Source organism: Rana temporaria, chromosome 9 (assembly GCF_905171775.1).
Source record: "Rana temporaria chromosome 9, aRanTem1.1, whole genome shotgun sequence".
Classification (NCBI taxonomy): Eukaryota; Metazoa; Chordata; class Amphibia; order Anura; family Ranidae; genus Rana; species Rana temporaria.
In genome coordinates, this window is record NC_053497.1 from 168,970,233 (window position 1) to 168,995,499 (window position 25,267).

The 25,267-nt window shown below is 47.7% G+C and overlaps 1 protein-coding gene and 1 non-coding gene across 2 annotated transcripts; both read right to left on the reverse strand.

Annotated features, from left to right (window-relative positions):
* Nucleotides 1-1,409: 1,409 nt before the first annotated feature.
* Nucleotides 1,410-21,819, reverse strand: SLC39A7 (solute carrier family 39 member 7). The gene is made up of 8 exons (XM_040324972.1): nucleotides 21,590-21,819; nucleotides 17,115-17,584; nucleotides 13,581-13,749; nucleotides 13,433-13,504; nucleotides 11,406-11,534; nucleotides 7,907-8,038; nucleotides 4,938-5,134; nucleotides 1,410-1,979 (listed from the first exon to the last, which is right to left on the reverse strand). Exons 2-8 carry the CDS (start codon nucleotides 17,577-17,579, stop codon nucleotides 1,728-1,730), a joined length of 1,416 nt encoding a protein of 471 aa, XP_040180906.1. The 5' UTR covers nucleotides 17,580-17,584; nucleotides 21,590-21,819; the 3' UTR covers nucleotides 1,410-1,727.
* On the reverse strand, nucleotides 15,973-16,130 carry LOC120914822. The gene has a single exon (XR_005743828.1).
* Nucleotides 21,820-25,267: the final 3,448 nt, after the last annotated feature.

The window sequence follows — 25,267 nt, forward strand, 5'->3', positions numbered from 1 at the left end:
ATGGAGAAAAGAGGAGTATAATGTATTTTTTTTTTTTAGAACTTTATTCACAGTGTTCTTAGCAAGGTGGTTGGCGCATTAAAGGTTAACAGCAGACCTTACATACAAGTGCAAGGTCCATACAAGTCCACTTTAAGGCGTTCCGTCACATGCACAGTTATGTATCCACAGCACCATATATTTATTATCCTGTGCCCATAGCCCCTGGTGTCCTCTTCATTATTAGGCAATTTGATGGGTATAACAACCTGGCCTCCCACCCAAATGGATCTGTCAAGAGCAAAACTACCGTCAGCAGGTTTATATCTCTTTTACAGAAAAGGCTTTTAATGGCCCTTTATGAGACAATCTAGATTTAGTGTACTTCTTTAACACTCCTGGTCCTTTTTACTTTCCCTTTAACCAGTGTCAGTTCTCCAATTGTATAACTAGGCAAGGACTCTAATACAGCATTTCAAGTAGAGCTAAAGGCAAAACTTTTTCTTTCGTTTTGGATAAAGCGGAAAGAGATTCAAATGCTTGTCAGTTTTTATTGCTCTCTCTGTGCCACCGTTCAGTAGATTCACCCCATTTGTCCCGTTTACCATCACTGAAGGTGAAAGTAAAAGAAAATCCCAAAATTTTGGGTTGTCCCCAGAAAAAAAATAGAAGGGAAAACTTCCAATGGGGACACTAGTTCTGGTGACCTGGAGGGTCCCCAATGAATTTCCCTAAATTTGCAGGGATTTCCTCTCACTTCCTGTTTGGCTATGGGACAGGAAGTGAAGGGAAATCTCTGTAATGGGACACAAGTGATGAAAAACAATCTGTCAGGGGTTATAACCCTCCAAAATGGAAAAAAATGTTTTATCTATAGTTCTCCTTTAATCTTAGATAAGTGTTAAGCCATGGATTAGAGTGAGAGGAGGTATAAAAATAAAACACAAACAAACAACAAAAAACTTCTGTCTGGACTGTAGAGCCACAAATGGAAAATGATTTGAGTTAAAGCGGGAGTTCACCCGAAAACATTTTTTTTAACCTTAGATTGATGCTCATTTTGTCAAGGGGATTCGGGTAGTTTTTTTAAAATCGAAGCCATACTTACCGTTTTAGAGAGCGATCTTCTCCGCCGCTTCCGGGTATGGTCTTCGGGACTGGGCGTTCCTATTTGATTGACAGTCTTCCGCCGGTTGCATACATCGCGCCACGAGTAGCCGAAAGAAGCCGAACGTCGGTGCGGCTCTATACGGCGCCTGCGCACCAACGTTCGGCTACTTTCGGAAAATCGTGACGCGATAGATGCGACCGTCGGAAGCCTGTCAATCAAATAGAAAGCCCAGTGCCGCAGCCCATACCCGGAAGCGGCGGAGAAGATCGCTCTCTAAAACGGTAAGTATGGCTTTGATTTTAAAAAAACGACTCGATTCCCCTAGACAAAATGAGCATCAATCTAAGGTTAAAAATTTACTTTTCGGGTGAACCTCCACTTTAAGGATATTATGAAAATTCACGTTTAGACAATAATTTGGTCCAGAAAAAAGAAATCCAGCCCAAAAATAAAAATTAAGTGTGCAGACCGTGATATGACAACCCATTGGGGCGAGATAAGAAAGTGACATCACTCTTGCTCTATAGTGTTGCAAGAGCACAAGGACACCACCAGCATCTGACAATGGCCCCTCGGCACTCAATTATGTCACTATTCACCGCGGCTCCGGTCCCAGCTAGATAACACGGCCAAAATCCTACTCAAACTGTGCAATGAGGACCATCATGGCGACCCCAAGAAGCAGCCCAATGGTCTCCTTAATGGACTGAGAGGGACGAGAGTCTTGGAGCAGTTCAGGGATGACGGAGACAGTTGCGATGTAGATAAATCCACCGGCGGTGAAAGGCAGAATCCACAGAGTGGCCGCTTCACCAATGCCTTCTGCCAAGAGGGAGCAGGCAGTGCCCGCCAGAGCACCCAGTGCTGTGCTGAGCTGCAACATCATCGCCTGTAATAGAGAAGAAGCTTAAATTTAATGTGCAGCTACAAAACCAGAGAATGATGGGCAGATTGGGTTTGAATGCAATCTAGTCCGTCCTCCACACGTGGAGTGGGCTGTAAAAAATAAATAAAATAGGGAACCATGCCATCAGTGCTGGGACAAGGTCATTTGGTGCCCAGGGCGAAGATGGAAAACTGCCCCCTGTTTTTAAGAAAGAATCAATGTCGTTTCAAAACATGGCAAATGTTTTCTTAAAAGTTTTTAGTAATTAATATATTTTTATCAGTTGTCTGTACGGTATGTTAATAATCTTCTTAGACCCCTTTCACACTGGGTCGCTTTGTAAGCGCTATAACGCTAAAAGATAGCGCCTGCAAAGTGACCTGAAACAGCTGTTGCTGTCTCTCCAGTGTGAAAGCCCCAATGGCTTTCACACTGGAGCGGTGCGCTAGCAGGACGGTAAAAAAAGTCCTGCTAGCCGCATCTTTAGTGTGGTGAAGGAGCGGTATGTATACACCGTTCCTCCACCGCTCCTGGCCATTGAAATCAATGGGGCACCGCAGCTATACTGCCGGAAAAGCGCCAATACAGGGGCCTGCTGGCACAGGTGGAACACTGGCGGACGTGGCAGAACTTCACCTACGGCTGCGCCCCCCCCCTGCTATATTAAATGGTACCGCCCAGGGCACTTTCCCCTCCCGCCCCTGCCTTGTACTGCCATACCATTTTAAGTTTAAAAGGCAGTGATAGAGGATATAGAAAACTGCCAGTAGTAACAATTTGTGTGTTTGAAACAATAAGCATCACACTACATTAGTGATTTTCATCTTACCTATACAGTTAAACAATCTCTCAAAAATTACAATAAAGTATTGTTGTAAAACCACTGCTATGGGACCACCAAATCAGAGTTTGGTATCCTCTCAGCTATTAAAGTATATGGGTCCAGAACAAGGTCCACCGGGGATAAAACCCGGAACATCGAGCCATGAGGACCATAATCTATCACATTTCCCCCTGCTAGTTCTGTGTTCATAAATGAACTTCTCAAGTTGGATGGTATCCCCCATTTGAGTAATCCATTGCTTCACTGTGGGAGGCTCTGTAGACTTCCAGTGCCTCAAAATTTATTTACGGGCTTGAAAAAGAGCTCTAGAGGTATCCTTAACCGGAAGGTTATCTAATATACCCAACAAACATTGTTTGGGGTCCTCCTGTAACCTGAACGACCCAGTTAAAAGGGGTTGTAAAAGGTAAAAAAAAAAAAAAATCCCCTAAATAGCTTCCTTTACCTTAGTGCAGTCCTCCTTCACTTACCTCATCCTTCCATTTTGCTTTTAAATATCCTTATTTCTTCTGAGAAATCCTCACTTCCTGTTCTTCTGTCTGTAACTCCACACAGTAATGCGACACTTTCTCCCTGGTGTGGAGAAAGCCTCTTGAGGGGGGAGGGGGGGAGCAGGAGTGTCAGAACCCTCTCTACTTTGCAGATAGAGAAAGGAGCTGTGTGTTAGTGGGCGACCTGACACTCCTGCTCGCCCCCTCAAGAGGCTTTCTACACACAGGGAGAAAGTGTCGCATTACTGTGTGGCAGTGCCGATCCTGACCTTCCTGGGGCCCTAAGCAAAATGACATGTCACATTAAATATTAAAGTTGAGACGCGGGGGGGGGGGGGGGGGGGGGGGTCGGCTGTGTTCTGCTATCGGAACTGACATCTTACATTAAAGCGGAGTTCCACCCAAAAATGGAACTTCCGCTAATCCCACTCCTCACCCCCTAACATGCCACATTTGGCATGTAATTTTTTTTGGGGGGGGGGGGGTGGGGGCTTCAGGAGAAGGGGACTTCCTGTCCCACTTCCTCCTTCCGCCGAGGGGCTGCAAAGGCGATTAAGCTTAATCGCCTTTTGGCAGCCCCTCCCTGTAGGCGATCGCCTAGGACACGTGACAGGTCCTAGGCGATCGCCTGTCCAATCAAACAGCGCAGGGCCGGGCCACGCGCATGCGCAGTGGGTGCCCGGCCGTGAAGCCGAAAGCTGTCACGGCCGGGTGCCCACAGTGACAATGAAGACACCGGCCGGGGAGGGGGGAAGAGGAGCGGGGGCCCCGGCCGGCGCGTCGCTGGAATGCTGGAGCAGGTGAGTGTCTGTTTATTAAAAGCCAGCAGCTACACTTTTTGTAGCTGCTGACTTCTAATAAACATAAATATTGGCTGGAACTCCCCTTTAAAGTGAGAAGGCGGGGGTGCTGACTTCTTACCTCTTCTCCCATGCAGCCAGCGAGTTGAGAAGCAGGGTGAGGGGCCAAAAATGACTTCTCACCAGGTGGGGCCTCTAGTATTTTGGGGGGCCCCCCCTTCAGGTTTGTGGGGCCCTAAGCGGCTTGCATAGTGAGCCTATAGGGTGGATCGGCCCTGCTGTGTGGAGTTACAGACAGAAGAACAGGAAGTGAGGATTTCTCAGAAGAAATAAGGACATTTTAAAAGCAAAATGGAAGGATGAGGTAAGTGAAGGAGGACTGCACTAAGGTAACGGAAGCTATTTAGGGATTTTTTTTTACAACCCCTTTAAGTGCATCTAGGACGCTAACCAAGCGGTTAACAGCAGCCTATATTACAGTTCAATGTATATTATACAGCTCCAATACTGCACATCCAAAGGGACGTCTACTAATACATGTGCTGGCGGAGGTTAGTAAACACATGCATTTACCTGCTGCTGTTCTTCCCATAGTCAGATTTAGACCAGGGGGTAGGCAACCTTGACACTCCAGCTGTTGTGAAACTTAAAGTCCCAGGAAGCATTGCAAGACTCTTACCACCACAGGCATGACTCCCACACGTATGATGGGATTTGTAGTTCTACCACAGTTGGATTGCCGAGGTTGCCAGCCCCTGCTTCATGCTAATCAGTGCATGATATGGTAGTTTGACAGACAGATATGTTCCTGCTTAGCAATACAAACCTTCTTCTTGGTGCAGCCGCTCTGTACTAGGATGGCGAAGTCTCCGATCTCATGGGGAACCTCGTGCAGCAGAATGGTGATGGTGGTAACAATGCCAACGTTGGTGTTGACCAAGAAAGAGGCTCCAATGGCTAAACCATCTGTGAAGTTGTGGGTGAAGTCAGCAGCAAGGTTGAGGTAGCCAGACACAGTCATATCTGTATGGAGCAAAAGGAAAGGGTTAAAGCAGACTTGAATAGAAAGGGACAAATAAACAGGCCAGTCTATTGATGCTGGATATGGGGGGGGGGGCTGTCTATTGATGCTGGATATGGGGGGGCGGGGCTATCTATTGATGCTGGATATGGGGGGCGGGGCTATCTATTGATGCTGGATATGGGGGGGGGTCTGTCTATTGATGCTGGGTATGGGGGGGGGGCTGTCTATTGATGCTGGATATGGGGGGGGCTGTCTATTGATGCTGGATATGGGGGGGGCTGTCTATTGATGCTGGATATGGGGGGGGGCTGTCTATTGATGCTGGATATGGGGGGGGGGTCTGTCTATTGATGCTGGATATGGGGGGGGTCTGTCTATTGATGCTGGATATGGGGGGGGCTGTCTATTGATGCTGGATATGGGGGGGGGGGTCTGTCTATTGATGCTGGATATGGGGGGGGTCTGTCTATTGATGCTGGATATGGGGGGGGGTCTGTCTATTGATGCTGGATGGGGGGGGGGTCTGTCTATTGATGCTGGATATGGGGGGGGGGTCTGTCTATTGATGCTGGATATGGGGGGGGGGGTCTGTCTATTGATGCTGGATATGGGGGGGTCTGTCTATTGATGCTGGATATGGGGGGGGGGGTCTGTCTATTGATGCTGGATATGGGGGGGGGGTCTGTCTATTGATGCTGGATATGGGGGGGGGGTCTGTCTATTGATGCTGGATATGGGGGGGGCTGTCTATTGATGCTGGATATGGGGGGGGCTGTCTATTGATGCTGGATATGGGGGGGGGCTGTCTATTGATGCTGGATATGGGGGGGGCTGTCTATTGATGCTGGATATGGGGGGGGTCTGTCGATGCTGGATATGGGGGGGGGTCTGTCTATTGATGCTGGATATGGGGGGGTCTGTCTATTGATGCTGGATATGGGGGGGGTCTGTCTATTGATGCTGGATATGGGGGGGGCTGTCTATTGATGCTGGATATGGGGGGGGGGCTGTCTATTGATGCTGGATATGGGGTGGGGCTGTCTATTGATGCTGGATATGGGGGGGGCTGTCTATTGATGCTGGATATGGGGGGGGGCTGTCTATTGATGCTGGATATGGGGGGGGGGGGCTGTCTATTGATGCTGGATATGGGGGGGGGGGCTGTCTATTGATGCTGGATATGGGGGGGGGGGGCTGTCTATTGATGCTGGATATGGGGGGGGGCTGTCTATTGACGCTGGATATGGGGGGGGGGGGCTGTCTATTGATGCTGGATATGGGGGGGCTGTCTATTGATGCTGGATATGGGGGGGGGGGTCTGTCTATTGTTGCTGGGTATGGGGGGGGGGCTGTCTATTGATGCTGGATATGGGGGGGGTCTGTCTATTGATGCTGGATATGGGGGGGGGGGTCTGTCTATTGATGCTGGATATGGGGGGGGTCTGTCTATTGATGCTGGATATGGGGGGGGGGGCTGTCTATTGATGCTGGATATGGGGGGGGGCTGTCTATTGATGCTGGATATGGGGGGCTGTCTTGATGCTGGATATGGGGGGGGGCTGTCTATTGATGCTGGATATGGGGAGGGGGGCTGTCTATTGATGCTGGATATGGGGGGGGGGCTGTCTTGATGCTGGATATGGGGGGCTGTCTTGATGCTGGATATGGGGGGCTGTCTTGATGCTGGATATGGGGAGGGGGGCTGTCTATTGATGCTGGATATGGGGAGGGGGGCTGTCTTGATGCTGGATATGGGGAGGGGGGCTGTCTATTGATGCTGGATATGGGGGGCTGTCTTGATGCTGGATATGGGGGGCTGTCTTGATGCTGGATATGGGGGGCTGTCTTGATGCTGGATATGGGGGGCTGTCCATCTAGTGATGCTGGATATGGGGGGCTGTTCTTTCTGTGGTGGGTCTATTATTGCTTTTACTGCAGTAACAAACTCACAGGGCTCATGCACATTGGCACTTAGAGCTGTACAGTAGGGATGAGCTCATGTGTGTTCCGTGTCTGGAAGTGTCTCTGAGCTCACTTTGGGAAGTGCTGGATATTTCACATTTTACTGCATTGCTTTTTATTAACAAATTTCATACAAATTACTTGTATAGGCCCCCAGATTATACTTGGTCCCCTGTTCTCTAAAGGGGCAGTTTGGGAGGGGGGGTTCTAGGGGCGGAACCTAGGCGGAGGAGGGGGGGTGGTTCCTTCCAGTTTTTTTCCTAGTAAAAAAGCCCTGCTTTACACAGATATAAAAAAAAAAAAAAAGCACCAACAGTGTTAATATGTAGAGAATATATATATCTATATATATCTATATATATATATATCTATATATATATATATATATATATATATATATATGTAGAGAATATATCTATATATATATATATCTATATATATCTATATATATATATCTATATATATATATCTATATATATCTATATATATATATCTATATATATATATATCTATATATATATATATCTATATATATCTATATATATCTATATATCTATATATATCTATATATCTATATATATATATATATATATATATATACATACATATACATATATACACACACACACACACACACACACACTAGTTTTTATATTCAACTAACTTTAGTATCTGAATCTAATATACAGACTTTCAGGAGATGCTGCCACAAGTATACCCCTAGGGGCAGTACTTTAATGTCAGTGGACTGGAGGCACTTCATGAACATTGGAAGAAGTACAAAACATAACGAGACGACGTGCAATCACCTGATCGGGGCTTCTCCTCCTTTCCTTTCTTGCCGCCATTATTCTCCTTCTTTCTATTCCTCACTCCCTCCTTCCCTTCCGGTTTCTCATCTTCTTTATCCTTCGATTCACTGGCCTTGGCTTCCTTTGGAGCTGTAACAAAGTGGAACATATGAGGTCTGAAGGCCGACCTTATACAATAAAGAGCAATGTGGAGGGACTCAGGGAAGATAATAAGAGTATAGTAAACTGAAACACAACTGGCTTCTACTGCAGATTTAAAGGGTAACTCCACTTTTGTGGTGAAAAAATAAAAATAAATATTAGGGTTGTCCCGATACCACTTTTTTAGGACTTTTTTTAGGACCGAGTACAAGTATCGATACTTTTTTTCAAGTACTCGCTGATACCGAATACCAATACTTTTTTTTAAATGTGTCCCCAAATGCAGCCATGCCCCCCCCCCATATCCAGCCATGTCCCCCCCCCCTCATATCCAGCCATGTCCCCCCCCCCATATCCAGCCATGTCTCCCCCCCATATCCAGCCATGTCTCCCCCCCATATCCAGCCATGTCTCCCCCCCCATATCCAGCCATGTCCCCCCCATATCCAGCCATGTCCCCCCCCATATCCAGCCATGTCCCCCCCCCCATATCCAGCCATGTCCCCCCCCTCATATCCAGCCATGTCCCCCCCCCATATCCAGCCATGTCTCCCCCCCATATCCAGCCATGTCTCCCCCCCATATCCAGCCATGTCTCCCCCCCATATCCAGCCATGTCTCCCCCCCCATATCCAGCCATGTCCCCCCCCATATCCAGCCATGTCCCCCCCCCCATATCCAGCCATGTCCCCCCCCCATATCCAGCCATGTCCCCCCCCCCATATCCAGCCATGTCCCCCCCCCCATATCCAGCCATGTCCCCCCCCCATATCCAGCCATGTTTACCCCCATATCCAGCCGTGTCTCCCCCCATATGCAGCCATGTCCCCCCATATGCAGCCATGTCTCCCCCCCATATCCAGCCATGTCTCCCCCCCATATCCAGCCATTGCCCCCATTTGCAGCCATGTCTCCCCCCCCATATCCAGCCATGTCCCCCCATAGGCAGCCATGTCCCCCCATAGGCAGCCATGTCTCCCCCCCATATCCAGCCATGTCCCCCCATAGGCAGCCATGTCTCCCCCCATATCCAGCCATGTCCCCCACTTGCAGCCATGTCTCCCCCCCCCCCCCCCATATCCAGTCACGTCTCCCATATGCAACCATGTCCCCCTTACCTGCATCCCGCTGCCGCCGACTGCTTAATACGCGCGGGGAACATCACAGCTTTCATTTGAATAGCTGTAATGATTCGCGCCGCGCTGCGTATAGACACTCCCCCTTGCTCGGCATTGGACAGTTCATCCGAGCAAGGGGGAGTGTCTATACGCGGCGCGAATCATTACAGCTATTCAAATGAATGCTGTAATGTTCCCCGCCCGTATTAACCAAGTGGCGGCGGCAGCAGGGATGCGGCGGGATGCATTGGCGGCGGCGGCGGTGGAGTATTCTATTTCGGTATCGGGGGTATTTGCGGGAGTACGAGTACTCCCTGCAAATACTCGGAATCGGTCCCGATACCGATACTAGTATCGGGACAACCCTAATAAATATGATATAGTGTACACAATTTGCGCCACAAATAATATTGTAATTGAATGTTATTAACCTGTTGCCGCCAGCACTATAGCCGAATGACTGCTACAGCGTGGGGGTTCCTTTGCCGGGAAGGCGTCTATTGACGTCCTTCCGTGATCGCACTTCCTGCGGCACGAGGGCGGCGCACTGTGATCGCCGAGTCCAAAGGACCAATAACAGCAGCCCTTTACCACGTGATCAGCTGTGTCCAATGACAGCTGATCACAGATGTGAACACAAGCCGGGTATTGGCTTTTTACTCCTCATGCTGTTAGGGCACTTTCACACTGAGCGGCGCTTTACCGTCATTTGTGGACTTTTTGACCCGCTAGCGTGGCGCTTTTAACCCCCGCTAGTGGCCGAAAATGGGTTCAAAAGTGCCCGCAAAGCCGGCGGTTCAGCAGCGCTGCCCATTGATTTCAATGGGCAGGGGCGCTTTAGGAGCGGGTATTCACCGCTCCTAAAGCGCTGCAAAGAAGCTGCTTGCAGGACTTTTTTTGATGTCCTGCCAGTGCAGCGCCCCCGTGTGAAAAAACTTTTTTACACTGGATTTTCAGGCGCTATTTTTAGCGCTAAAGCACCTGAAACACGCATCCAGTGTGAAAGGGGTCTTAGTGTGAGGAGTAAAGAAGAAGAAACCTGATAACTGTCTCGTGTTAAAGGGACATCAGTACAGATTATCAGTGCCGTCCCACCAGTGCCCCCTATCGGTGAAGGAGAAAAATTACCGGATTACAAACTATGAAAAAAAAAAAAATAGTCTGTCTTTTTTCGTTTAGCAAAAAATTTCAAATACCATCAAAATAAATCTGAGCCCCCGCTTTACTTACCTGAGCCCTGGAAAGTCCCACGTCGCGAACGCGCTCTTCCTTTGCCCGGCTTCTTGGCTCTTTATTGGATAGATTGATAGCAGCGCAGCCATTGGCTCGCACTGCTGTCAATCAAATCCAATGACGCGGGGGCGCCAGGCCGAGTCCTGCACTTGGCTATGGACGCCAAATGCAGGACTCCGGAGCGTGCCCGCAAGGTAACCCCCTTGGGAGAGAGCTTCATAGAGGGGGTTTTCTGAGGCGGGGAGGAGCCAAAAAGCCACGACTGACTCCAGAAAACGCCGTTCAGGGCCACTCTGTGCAAAATGAGCTGCACAGTGGACTTACGACATGTTTTTTTTTTTTTTTTTTTAAATAAAATGCAAGCCTTTACAATCACTTTAATAGCAGCACAGCTATTGGCTCCTGTTGCGGTCAATCGAATCCAATGACGCACGTAGACGAGTCTTGCTGTCTGTGCCAATGGATGCAGCAGCTGGACTCTGGAGGGCGCCCGCACGAGTGTCCTGAGGGAAAGCGGCTCTCTAATGGGGCGCTTGAGAAGAGGAGGAGCCAGGAGCGTGGCTGAGGGACCCCAGAAGAGGAGGATCTCTCAAAGCCAACTGCAAAGCGGAGGAATGTAGGACTTTTTTTTATTTTTAAACGAGACACCAGCACACTGTGGATTTTGCTTCAGGCGATAGAACCTTCAGAAGTGAACAGGGGCCATTGCATTGATTGGGATTTTGCTTGTTGGGCATTTTGGAGCTTCAGAGCTGAGCGTTTTACAAGGAGCATATACTATAAAGTCCCTATCTTCCATACAAATACTAGGGGGCCAAAAGGTGCCAGCAGGGGACCCCGAGAAGAGGAGGATCGGGGCTGCAGGTAAGCATGACAAAAAAAAAAAACCCGTAAACCTTTAAAATCACTTGCGATTTGTTACTTGCAACAAAAGCAGGGAGGGCATGCTGACACTTGTAGTTCCTCGAGGCTGCCGTGATCTAGAAGCTCAGACACTGACTTACCGTGGCTGTGACTGTGGCCGTGTCCATCCTCTCCTTTAAGGTGACGCACAAACTTCTCTACGACCAGGAAGGCGATGATTCCTGCCAGCACCCACAGGCCGACGGTCATCATATGGGCATGGCTGTGGTCTGCCAGAACAACACAGAAACATGAAGAGTCAATACTGAGGAATTACATCACAGCTATAAAGTTTATTTTTTTTGTAACCCACCATTGCTGACCTCCTCCTGACCCGAGCTTGTAGCCCGGCTGTGGTGCTGATCCCTGACCGACAACAAGCATGCAGCAAGTGAAGTCAAGACGCCCGATTTTCATATTTCTCCTGGGTCAATGACTCAAAGTACGGAAGCCAAAAGGACCAACATGACAGTCAGGCAACTAGTGTTTTCAGGTGGTCGGCACCGCCAGCTTACCTATTTATTTTAGTACAGGTTTTATTTAATCCTTCCATCTATTTAGACTGTGACTGGCAAACCATAATTCTTGCGCCAATTAAAGCAGAATTAACCACTTAAGACCCGGACCTATTATGTATGGCTACACTATCTTGTTGGGTCCCATGCCTATCCTGTATGTTTACACCATCTCGTTGGGTTCCAAGCCTATCCTGTATGGCTACACTATCTCGTTGGGTCCCAAGCCTATCCTTTATGGCTACACCATCTTGTTGGGTCCCAAGCCTATCCTGTATGGGGACACCATCTTGTTGGGTCCCAAGCCTATCCTGTATGGTTACACCATCTTGTTGGGTCCCAAGCCTATCCTGTATGGTTACACCATCTTGTTGGGTCCCAAGCCTATCCTGTATGGTTACACCATCTTGTTGGGTCCCAAGCCTATCCTGTATGGTTACACCATCTTGTTGGGTCCCAAACCTATCCTGTATGGCTACACCATCTTGTTGGGTCCCAAGCCTATCCTGTATGGTTACACCATCTTGTTGGGTCCCAAGCCTATCCTGTATGGTTACACCATCTTGTTGGGTCCCAAGCCTATCCTGTATGGTTACACCATCTTGTTGGGTCCCAAGCCTATCCTGTATGGTTACACCATCTTGTTGGGTCCCAAGCCTATCCTGTATGGCTACACCATCTTGTTGGGTCCCAAGCCTATCCTGTATGGCTACACCATCTTGTTGGGTCCCAAACCTATCCTGTATGGCTACACCATCTTGTTGGGTCCCAAGCCTATCCTGTATGGTTACACCATCTTGTTGGGTCCCAAGCCTATCCTGTATGGTTACACCATCTTGTTGGGTCCCAAGCCTATCCTGTATGGTTACACCATCTTGTTGGGTCCCAAGCCTATCCTGTATGGTTACACCATCTTGTTGGATCCCAAGCCTATCCTATATGGTTACACCATCTTGTTGGGTCCCAAGCCTATCCTGTATGGCTACACCATCTTGTTGGGTCCCAAGCCTATCCTGTATGGTTACACCATCTTGTTGGGTCCCAAGCCTATCCTGTATGGTTACACCATCTTGTTGGGTCCCAAGCCTATCCTGTATGGCTACACCATCTTGTTGGGTCCCAAGCCTATCCTGCATGGCTACACCATCTTGTTGGGTCCCAAGCCTATCCTGTATGGTTACACCATCTTGTTGGGTCCCAAGCCTATCCTGTATGGTTACACTATCTTGTTGGATTCCAAGCCTATCCTGTATGGTTACACCATCTTGTTGGGTCCCAAGTCTATCCTGTATGGTTACACTATCTTGTTGGGTTCCATGCCTATCCTGTATGGTTACACTATCTTGTTGGGTCCCAAGCCTATCCTGTATTGTTATACCATCTTCAACCTACCTCCACAGAAGCCATGGCTTCCATGCACTACACTTATGATGGCCAACAAGCCTGGAATTAATGGCTGTATGTGTTGGGAGGACTTAATTCCTTAAGCTATATAGTTATACAGAGATTGTCAGACAGTCCAAATCAAACCTAGATTAGCAAACAGACACCTGGTAATGAAAATGTGTCCCCCATTGGTTGCAAAGGTGCAATAAGACGCAATGACTGCTCACCGTGAGAATGTCCGTGTTCATGTTCATGTGACCCGTGATGCCCCTCCTCCACTTGGTGATGGGAGTGCGGCTCTAGTGGGAGACAGAAGTTCATTTAAAGCTACACCGTGGTGGCACACAGAACTGTAGAGACATGAAGGTTTCATACCCAGGGCATGGGGGATAAGGTGCAGGAAGGCATCTCCCAGCAGCCCCCCCGAGGCGAAGCTCAGGAGTAGTTTGAGCAGGGACTGATGTTGGCTGCTGTTGGACTGCACCGGGATCAGGAAGAGGATGAAGAATGGCGCGGCCGAGATCAGTAGAGTAGCACAGATTGCCTGCAAGAGAAAGAAGCAGTTAGATAATCCCTGCGTCCACGGAGAGAACGTCAGCGGGAGGAACAGAACAAACAAGGAGAGTAAACAGGACACGCTGGGCCAAACACAATCTGTACAGCAGATGGAGAGCGTCAGTGAGAAGCGACACACGTGTGAGAGATTACAACCGCATGGGAACCCTGGCAGGATGACGGCACATTGCTGCAAAGTCCTGGCAGAGCTCGCCAACAAAGAGCCGATGAGGCATCGGGATTATAGGCAAAGCCATGAGTGGACAACGCCCAAGACATAGAAGATATAAAAATACAGTCAGTCCAATCTACGATAGGCAGGCAATGGGGGGGGGGGGGGGGGGGCACAGCATTTTTTGCTATTTAGCACTGTGCTACTTTTAACTGACAACTGTGCTTCATGCAACACTGTACCCCAAATTTAATTTATATCATTTTTTTTTTTTACACACAAATAAGCTTTTCTTTTGGTGGTATTTGATCACCACTGTTTTTTTTTTTTATTTATTTTATTATCCAAATAAAAAAATACAAAAATTTGGGGAGAAAATAAATATTTTTTTCTTTCGGTTATAAAACATATCCAATAAAAATGATTAAAAAAATGATTCTGCAATGGATTTGGTAACACACACACACACATACATATATATATATATATATATATATACACACACACATAGATATATATATAATGGGATATATACTGTATTTACGCAGCTTTTAAGCAGCTCGGACTTTGACTGATCATATTTTGAGGTGCTAAAAGTCCAGGACAGAAATAGCAAAAATAGCTGTTTTTGCTGCTGCTAACCAGCTAAATAGTGAAAACAATACAAAAATAGTGCGTATATATGTGTAAAAAAACATATTTTTTCACAGGAGCACTGTGGCATATGGACTGTATGCCGACACATTAATCTAGATCTGTGATTCAAGTTCGATATTACTGTGTCACACTTGCATGATTTCAATTTTAATTTATATATTTTCCATAGATTGTTTGTATTTAGGTTATTCACATTTAAGATTGGGCATATTGTGGCCCTGATACATATTTTACTTATGGTTGATGGTATATATTAATCCACAGCCTTCTAAATGACCCCTTTTTGGAAAGTAGACACTGCAAGGTATTTGATAAGAGGCATGGTAAGTATTTTGCAGATCTAATTTTTTGTCACACGATTTTGAAAAATGAAAAAAAGATAATATATTTTCGTTTTTTCATTTTCAGTTTATGTAGAAAAAAAAACTTGGTGTTTGAACAGTCCTTGCATTTTAGGGCCTCCAAAAAAATAAAATAAATTGACGTGCATGGCCAGCATTAGGAGTTTCTGCCACATGCCTAATGCAGGGCATACATGTAATGTTCATTTTTTCGTTCAGCCCACAAAAAAAAAATAATAATAAAAAAAAAAAAAAAAAAAAAAAGAAGAGCATAGCAGATCCCTCCATTCACATCGATCAATGTGAATAAAGAGAGCTTTGCCAGAAAAGCTGTATGCCCAACATTAGAAGCTTCTGGGGCTGGGGGTAAACAATGGAGGAGTCTGTGCATTACCCCTGCAATACAATGATCCTCCCAGTTACAATGCTCTGCAGATTTCAATACAAAGTGCATTCATTACCTTTTTTGGGGGAGGGGGGGGTGGATTCATTACCTTTTTTTGATAGGGGGGTGCATTTATTACCTTTTTTGGGGGGGTGGGTGCATTTATTACTTTTTTGGGGGGTGGGTGCATTTATTACCTTTTTTTGGGGGGTGGGTGCATTTATTACCTTTTTTGGGGGGGGGGGTGCATTTACTACCTTTTTTTGGGGGGGGGGGCATTACTTTTTTTTGGGAGGTGGGTGCATTACCTTTTTTTGGGGGGGGGGGGGGTGAATTTACCTTTTGGGGGGGGGTGCATTTATTACTTTTTTTTGAGAGGGGTGGGTGCATTTATTACCTTTTTTTGGGGGGTGGGTGCATTTATTACCTTTTTTGAGAGGTGGGTGCATTTATTACCTTTTTTGGGGGGTGAGTGCATTTATTACCTTTTTTGGGGGGGTGGGTGCATTCATTACCTTTTTTGGGGAGGTGGGTGCATTTATTTCCTTTTTGGGGGGGTGGGTGCATTCATTACCTTTTTTGGGGGGTGGGTGCATTCATTACTATTTTAAATAGGCGGACTATGCCTTTTTAAAGCCCAATTGTAGTTTCCTTTTGGATTGTGTGCAGTATTATACATGGACATTAGTCTCTAGGGAATGCCCACACCTGTTACTGCTCAGGGTTCCTCAGTGAAGAGGATCACACCTGAAGGATTACTCTCGGTCATGGCGAGGCTGGCAGATACATCAATCTGGAGCGGAAACCAAGACCGGTAGCCTAGGGGCTCATTTGCGGTGTTTTGTGTGCATCTAAATGCAGCACTATAGTAATCATGGAGCCCATACACACAGCTGAGCCCATCTGCGAAAATATGTGCTGCGTAAAAAAAAAAAAAAAAAAATATTTAAAAAAATATATATATAAATAAATATATAAATAAATAAATAAATATATATATATATATATATATATATATATATATATATATATATATATATATATATATATATATATATATGTGTCTTTTGTTTTAATAAAGGTTTCCCCAGACACAGCAAGAATTCCTGTTGGCTGGAGTGTAAAACTTGAGCCCGCCGTGCCGTTTCTGTACAATGGCCTTACAAGCCCCACCCCCTTGCCTTATTGTAATAGTCATGCTCCCTGCTGATTGCAGAACTGTAATAATATCAGACCACTGTACAGAGACTAGAGAAAGGAATTGACCTCAAACGCCGCACACCATCAGAGCCTGACTGTAATGAACGCAGCCTCAGCCCATCCAGGCAACCCCCTGACGTGTTTCACACATCCCTGGGCTTCGTCATGTGGATGGGACGAAACACATCAGCGAGGGTGGCCTGGATGGAGCCAGACTGAGGCTGCGTTCATTACAGTGACGATCAAACTCTAAGACAATTAGAACTATCCTTTTTGATTCACCCCGACTTTTCTTTTTTCATAGTTTAGGGGTGGAAGCTTTAACCTGAAATGTCCGTGCCAGATAAAGTCTCAAGCAGATTGAAATTCAACTTCAAAATCAGTGGCAACAAGGAGTCATACTGCAAAATAGAAATTACAGCTCACCAGCCCTGGCTCTCCAATTATATATATATATATATATATATATATATATATATATATATATATATATATATAAATTATTCCCTCCTCTTTTTTTTAACTGTGTATATAGTTCTTTACCTTGAGTTATGCTCTAGGCTGATCTTAAAAAAAAAAGGGGGGGGGTTTACACTTACATAGGTCCAGAGTGTCACGGGATCCAGCTTCTCTTTTAACCACTGTGGTGGGGAAGGTGGAGAGTCTACGTGGGCTTCACTTTTAGCAGGCTGTTCAATGGCCTCCTGGGGTGGTGCATCTCCAAACTGCCAGCGGTTTCTGAAGGCATCAAGATCCTCGTGACCATGACCGTGGTGATCATGACCGTGGTGGTCGTCGTGGGCGTGCCCGTGGTGGTCCTCGTGGCCGTGCGCGTGTCCATGCTCGTGGCCGTGCGCGTGTCCATGCTCGTGGCCGTGATGTCCGTGCCCATGATGTCCATGGCCGTGCCCATGATGACCTTCATGACTGTGGCCATGGTGACCATCTCCGTGGCTGTGCCCATGGTGATTCTGAGCCAATGTAGTGCACAGCAGATTTACCACCACCAAGGCCAGCAATGTGGCACAGGCCCCTCGCGATCCTTTCTGCCAGATTCGACCCATCTCACCTAAAAGGACAAAAAAAAAAAGAAACAGTTAGGGTAGAAGAGAGAACCTCACAGGAAGAGCAAAAACTTATGTTCTGTTTCATCTGGGTTCTAAAGCTACCACCACAGTATGAGGACCTCACTTCACCACCAGACTTTGTAATAAATGACCCCAACTGGGAGATTTCACCACTAGAGTCCCTCAAGAGACACAAAGGGTGAATATGTAAAAGCTTTCAAAGTGTCACCTATGTAGTTTGTCGCTGCTGCACGAACGCGCGCAATTTTAAAGCCCGACATGTTTGATATCTATTTACTCTGCTTAAAGCGGTTGTATACCAGCTTACAGTTTTTTTTTGGTCCACCAGTAAGGCAAAAAGCATAATGAGCTTGTATGCGCCGCATACTAGCTCATTATGAAATACTTACCTTAGAACGAGGCGTCGGTATCTCAGCCGGTCCACGCCAAGGGAGTGTCTTCTGGGTATCGCGGCTCCATCGCTGCGAGTGGCTGGAGCTGCGATATCGTCACTCCCGTGCATGCGCACGGGAAGCTGCTTTCCGGCAAGGTCTGCCGGGCTTTCAGCCGAGAATACCCGATGTGCCGCTGAAGTCAACGGCCTATTGCAAGAGGAATATCTCCTAAACCGTACAGGTTTAAGAGATATTATTGACTGGCGCAGAGATCTGTGTACTTGCTTAGCAGAAACACAAGATCTCCATCTTCCCCTCTTACAGAACGGCGATCTGCCTTGTTTAACCACTAGCCCACAGTCATATGACGGCGGGACGATCAGCCTCTGGTTCTGGGCGGACGTCATATGACGTTGCGCCTTCCCGAGCCACTAGAGGGCCAGCTGCGTCACTGGGAACCCGATGCGCGTGTCCGGCGGCTGCGATTTGTCCGCCGGGCACCCGCGATTGACCAGTAACTGAGCAGGACCGTGGATCTGTGTGTAAAAACAGAGATCCACGTCCTGTCAGGGAGAGGCGACCGATGGTGTGTCCCTTGTACATAGGGACAACGATTGGTCACCTCCCCCAGTCAGTCCCCCTCCCCCACAGTAAGAATCACTCCCAGGGAACACATTAACCCCTTCCTCGCCCCCTGCAAGTCATATCTATACAGCAATCAATGCATTTTTATAGCAGGGATCGCTGTATAAATGTGAAAGGTCCATAAAATGTGTCAAGTGTCCGGGATGTTCGCCGCAATCTCGCAGTGACAAAAAAATAAATAAAAAAAAAATCCCAGATCGCCGCCATTACTAGTAAAAAAATAAATAAAATAATAAAAATGCTCTAAAACTATCCCCTATTTTGTAGACGCTATAACTTTTGCGCAAACCAATCAATATACGCTTATTGCTATTTTTTTTACCATAAATATGTAGAATACGTATCAGTCTAAACCGAGGAAAAAATTAGTTTAAAAAAAAAAAATTGGATATTATAGCAAAAAATATTGTATTTTTTTCAAACTTGTCCCTCTTCTGTTTATAGCAAAAAAAAATAAAAAATACCATAAAAAAAAAGCTCTATTTGTGGGGACAGAATGATAAAAAAAAAAAGGTGTTGGTGTACAGTGTCGCACGACCGCGCAATTGTCATTCAAATTGCGACAGCGCTGAAAACTGGCCTGGGCAGAAAGGGGCGAAAGTGCCCGGTACTGAAGTGGTTAAACCACACAAGTGAGGTATCGCCGCGATCGTTAGAGCGAGAGCGATAATTCTAGCCCTAGACCTCCTCTGTAACTCAAAACATGCGACCTGTAGAGTTTTTTTAAACGTCGCCTATTCCACGAGCGGACGCAACTTTGAAGCGTGACATGTTGGGTATCAATTTACTCGGCGTAACATTATCTTTCATCTCTGGGAGGAGCCCAGAAATAACACACACCCTCCATGGAGCACAGGGACCGAGACCAGAGCCTCAGTGCTGCAACCCCAGAGGCCAACCATCCACTTTAAAAAACGCTACTCTATCCAATCCGGTCGCACGCCGGAAAAAAACGCTACTCTATCCAATCCGGTCGCACGCCGGAAGACGCTACTCTATCCAATCCGGTCGCACGCCGGAAGACGCTACTCTATCCAATCCGGTCGCACGCCGGAAGACGCTTCTCTATCCAATCCTGTTGCACGCCGGAAGACGCTTCTCTATCCAATCCGGTTGCACGCCAGAAGACGCTTCTCTATCCAATCCGGTCGCACGCCGGAAAAAACGCTACTCTATCCAATCCGGTCGCACGCCGGGAAAGACGCTACTCTATCCAATCCGGTCGCACGCCGGAAGACGCTACTCTATCCAATCCGGTCGCACGCCGGAAGACGCTACTCTATCCAATCCGGTCGCACACCGGAAGACGCTACTCTATCCAATCCGGTCGCACGCCGGAAGACGCTACTCTATCCAATCCGGTCGCACGCCGGAAGACGCTTCTCTATCCAATCCGGTCGCACGTCGGAAAAAACGCTACTCTATCCAATCCGGTTGCACGCCGAAAGACGCTTCTCTATCCAATCCGGTCGCACGCCGGAAAAAAAGCTACTCTATTTAATCCGGTTGCACGCCGGAAAAAACGCTACTCTATCCAATCCGGTCGCACGCCGGGAAAAACGCTACTCTATCCAATCCGGTTGCACGCCGGAAGACGCTACTCTATCCAATACGGTTGCACGCCGGGAAAAACACTACTCTATCCAATCCGGTCGCACGCCGGAAAAAACGCTACTCTATCCAATCCGGTCGCACGCCGGAAGACGCTACTCTATCCAATACGGTTGCACGCCGGAAGACGCTACTCTATCCAATCCGGTTGTACGCCAGAAGACGCTTCTCTATCCAATCCGGTTGCACACACGGGAAGACACTACTCTAACCAATCCGGTTGCACACCGAAAGACGCTTCTCTATCCAATCCGGTTGCACACACCGGAAGACGCTTCTCTATCCAATCCGGTCGCACGCCGGAAGACGATACTCTATCCAATCCGGTTGCACACACCGGAAGACGCTTCTCTATCCAATCCGGTTGCACACGCCGGAAGACACTTCTCTATCCAATCCGGTTGCACACACCGGAAGACGCTTCTCTATCCAATCCGGTTGCACACACACCGGAAGACGCTTCTCTATCCAATCCGGTTGCACACACACCGGAAGACGCTACTCTATCCAATCCGGTTGCACACACACCGGAAGACGCTACTCTATCCAATCCGGTTGCACACACACCGGAAGACGCTTCTCTATCCAATCCGGTCGCACACACCGGAAGACGCTACTCTATCCAATCCGGTTGCACACACCGGAAGACGCTTCTCTATCCAATCCGGTCGCACACACCGGAAGACGCTACTCTATCCAATCCGGTTGCACGCCGGAAGACGCTTCTCTATCCAATCCGGTTGCACACACCGGAAGACGCTACTCTATCCAATCCGGTTGCACACACCGGAAGACACTAATCTATCCAATCCGGTCGCACACACAGGAAGACGCTTCTCTATCCAATCCGGTTGCACACGGGATGACACTACAATCCGGTTGTCACCTTTAGCTCCAAAATCAACTATGTAGTGCATGGGCCTGCCTGACCAATAGAATGGACCGTTTGGGTTTGCGCTCACTATTTATATATCGGGTAAACATACAGCTGGCCATAAATTACAATCTGATTGTACAATCTCCTAGATTTTCCAAAACTAGGCAATAGGAGGACACAACTAAACAATGTGTATCCAATCAGGAACTACACAGATCTAAAAGGAGATTGTACAATCATATTGTATGGTTATCTTCTAGGAGATTACACAATCAGATTGTATGGGAATCTTAGAGGAGATTGTATGGTCAGTGCAGATCTCTATGATAACACAGGAGGATAGGAGTCCAGGCTTAGCATGACACTACAAGTCCCAGGATCCCCCTGGCAGGCGGTGCATGCCGGGAAGTGTGGTGGTCCCAGCAGGACCCGGAGAACCCCCCCTGAGCGGCACCCCGGAGCTCTCAGCCCGCACTCACCTGCACAGCTCAGACGTGGCACAATAGAATCCGGCTCAGAATCCCGCGAGAACTCCGCCGCCGGAAACACGTCACTGCTGCCTCCCGGAAGTGCCCTCACTAGACATGGCGCGCTCCGCGGGAACACGTGTGTGCATTGGCAGAGTCTGCAGAGTCTTTCTTGTGTAAAATCAGTTCTGAGGAGGAGGTATACATATACTGACTGATCTGCTGAGACGTTTAGTTCCACATAGACTCAATACACTGTCTGCTGTGCGATTGGTTGCTAAAGTGGTTGTAAAGGCATAATGAAATTATGAAATACTCACCAAAGCGCCAATGAGAGGCTGGCGATTCAAGAGTACTGGTACTTCATTTCGTGCACTAGCCTGTATGGGCGAGCACACCGATTGGCCCATCAGCGGGTCCGGCGGACGCGATGTCCGCTGGTTGCCCGCGAACGCTCCCCACAGAGACAGAACGGGGATCTGCCGATGTAAATAAGGCAGATCTCCGTTCTGACAGGGGATGACACAGGATCTTGTCTTCCCGCTATGCAGGAAAACGGATCTCTATGTTTTCCCAGTCAGACCGTCCCCTATACCGTTAGTAATCATACCCAGGAAACACACTGAACCCTTTGATTGCCCCTGATGTTAACGCATTCTCTGCCAGTGTCATTTATACAGTGATCAATGCATATTTTTAGCACTGATCACTGTAAAGGCCCATACACACGATCGGATTTTCCGATGGGAATTGTGTGATGGCAGGGTTTTGTCGGAAAATCTGACCGTTTGTATGCTCCATCGGACAATTGTTGTCGGATTTTCCGATAACAAATGTTGGATAGCATGCTTTAAGTACAAACACGCATGCTTGGAAGCAATGCTAACCATTATTATATTATTATTATTATACAGGATTTATATAGCGCCAACAGTTTGCGCAGCGCTTTAACCATAAGACAACATTGGCCCGGATTCAAAGAGATTTGCGCTTTTTTTGCGGAGGCGCAGGGCAACGATTTTGCCCTGCGCCCCCGCAAATTTGCTCCGCTGCCCTCGATTCACGGAGCAGTAGCTCCGTAAATTGCGAGGGAGCGCCGGCAAAATTGCCCGGCGCTAGAGCACGCAATTTAAATGATCCCGTAGGGGGCGGGAATCATTTAAATTAGGCGCGCTTCCACGCCGAGTGTAGAGCGCATGCTCCGTCGGGTGCATTGCGGCAAATGACGTCGCAAGGACGTCATTTGCTTCCAAGTGAACGTGAATGGCATCCAGCGCCATTCACGAATCACTTACGCAAACGACGTGAAATTCAAATTTCGCGACGCGGGAACGACGGGTTTACTTTAGCATTGGCTGCCCCTACTATTAGAAGGCGCAGCCTTACGCTAAACACAACGTAACTTGCGTACGCAGGGCTCGCGCAACATTGTGAATCGGTGTTAGTATGCAATTTGCATACTATACACTGCGCACAATGGGAGCCCCCCCTAGCGGTCATCGCAAGAATGCAGCCTAAAATATTTAGGCTGCAGTCGGCGTTACGATGTTCCTGAATCAGTATTGATGTATAAAGTATGGCCGTCGTTCCCGCATCGAAATTTCAAAATGAACGTCGTTTGCCTAAGCCGTCCGGGAATACGGAATTACGCTACGCGCGTCGCCGTTCGAAAAAATGGCGGCGCGCAAAGCACGACGGGAATTACGAAACGGAGCATGCGCAGCAGGTCCGGTGCGGGAGCGCGCCTAATTTAAATGGCACACGCCCATTTAAATTGGCCCACCTTGCGCCGGAGGCCGCCGGCGTAGGTTTTTATCGCAAGTGCTTGGTGAATCAGGCACTTGCGATGAAAAGTTGCGGCGGTGTAACGTATCTAAGATACGTTACGCCGCCGCACTTCTACGTGATTCTGGCCCTTAATTTCCAAATGAAATGCAAAATTATACTTTCATCTGAAAAGAGGACTTTGGACCACTGAGCAACAGTCCAGTCCTTTTTCTCCTTAGTCCAGGTAAGACTGTTCTGACATTGTCTCTGGTTCAGGAGTGGCCTGACACACGGAATGCGACAGTTGTAGTCCATGTCCTGGATGACATTGAAGCACCGACACCAGCCTCCGTCCACTCCTTGTGAAACTCCCCCAAAATTTTAGAATGGCCTTTGCGTCACAATCCTCTCAAGGCTGCGGTTATTCTTGTTGTTTGTGCACCTTTTTTTACTACACTTTTTCCTTCCACACAACTTTCCATTAATATGCATGGATACAGCACTCTGTGAACAGCCAGCTTCTTTAGCAATGACCTTTTGTGACTTATCCTCTCTGTGGAGGGTGTTGACAACTGTCAAGTCAGCAGTCTCCCCCATGATTGTGTAATAGGCCCGGTTCACACTACTGCGTCTTCAAAATTGCACGATTTTACCGCGATTTGCGGCCACGATTTCAGGGAATGCCAGTCTATAGAGCTGAATTCGCACTGCACAAGGATCAAACTCGCACAGGACCTTGTTTTAATGCAGCTTAGATTCACAACGTATTGATGATGTGAACGGCACTCATGGAAAACTATGTTAGTAAAATGACTTGCGAATTTAAACATCCGCAACGGATCAAATTCGCAATAGAATTCGCAGCAGTGTGAACCGGGCCATACACTGAACCAGACTGAGAGCCAATTTTTAAGGCTTGGGCAACCTTTGCAGGTGTTTTGAGTTAATTAGCTGATTAGAGTGTGACACCACGAGTCTACAATGTTCAACTTTTTCACAATATTCAGATTTTCTGAGATACTACATTTTGGGTTTTCACTAGCTGTAAGACATACCGTATTTATCGGCGTATACCGTGCACTTTTTTGCCCTGAAAATCAGGGCAAAATCGTGGGTGCGCGGTATACGCCGATACCCGCTTTCCCGCGCCGAGTTTTGAATACTGCGCCGACATATAACGAGCGGAGTACACTCGGGTATAGTCGGCCAGTCTCAGCTCTTTCCGCGCTCACGTCCTGGACATACAGGACGTCAGCGCGAGAGTTGCCGAGCATTGCCGACAATACACAAGTGTACTGCGCTCTGTATATGTCGGCGCAGTATTCAAACTCTGCGCGGGAAACAAGCGGGGAGGACGCGAGGACGCCAAACCCGCCGAAGAGGACACCGGACCCGCCGAAGAGGACACCCGAAGCCGCAGAAGGACACCCGAAGCCGCAGAAGGACGCCGGACCCGCCGAAGAGGACACCCGAAGCAGCAGAAGGACGCCGGAAGAAGATTTTCACCGCTCCAGGTGAGCCCTATAGACAATCAGGGACGGTCGGATTACCAAGGTGCTGGCAATGCACGTAGCAGTAGCAATAGGAGGAAGGAGATGGACAGCCGCACTCCGAAATAACTTTTCAAAAAAGTTGTCTTTTATTTTCAAGCAGGAACATGCATAATCACCACAACCATAAACCAGGACAGCCGACTAGTTTCGCACTCTTGCTAGTGCTTAATCATGGCTGAAGGACGCCGGACCCGACGAGGCCGCCAATGGACGCCGCGCAAGACACCAAAACTGTAAGTACAAAAATTACTTTTTTTCCACAGGATTGGGGGTCACTTTAGGGGTGCGCGGTATACGCGGGAGCGCGTTATACCGCGATAAATACGGTAATTATCAAAGTTAAAAGAAAGAAATACTTGAAATACATCGC

Bases quoted from the DNA above. Each gene is read 5' to 3' on its own strand.
- SLC39A7 (XM_040324972.1), bottom strand. From the start codon at position 17,579: ATGGGTCGAATCTGGCAGAAAGGATCGCGAGGGGCCTGTGCCACATTG. The intron at 8,039-11,405 runs GTAAGTCAGTGT...ACTTTGTTACAG, and splicing joins CGGCCACAGTCACAGCCACG to CTCCAAAGGAAGCCAAGGCC. The intron at 5,135-7,906 runs GTGATTGCACGT...TGCTCCATACAG, and splicing joins GGAGGAGAAGCCCCGATCAG to ATATGACTGTGTCTGGCTAC.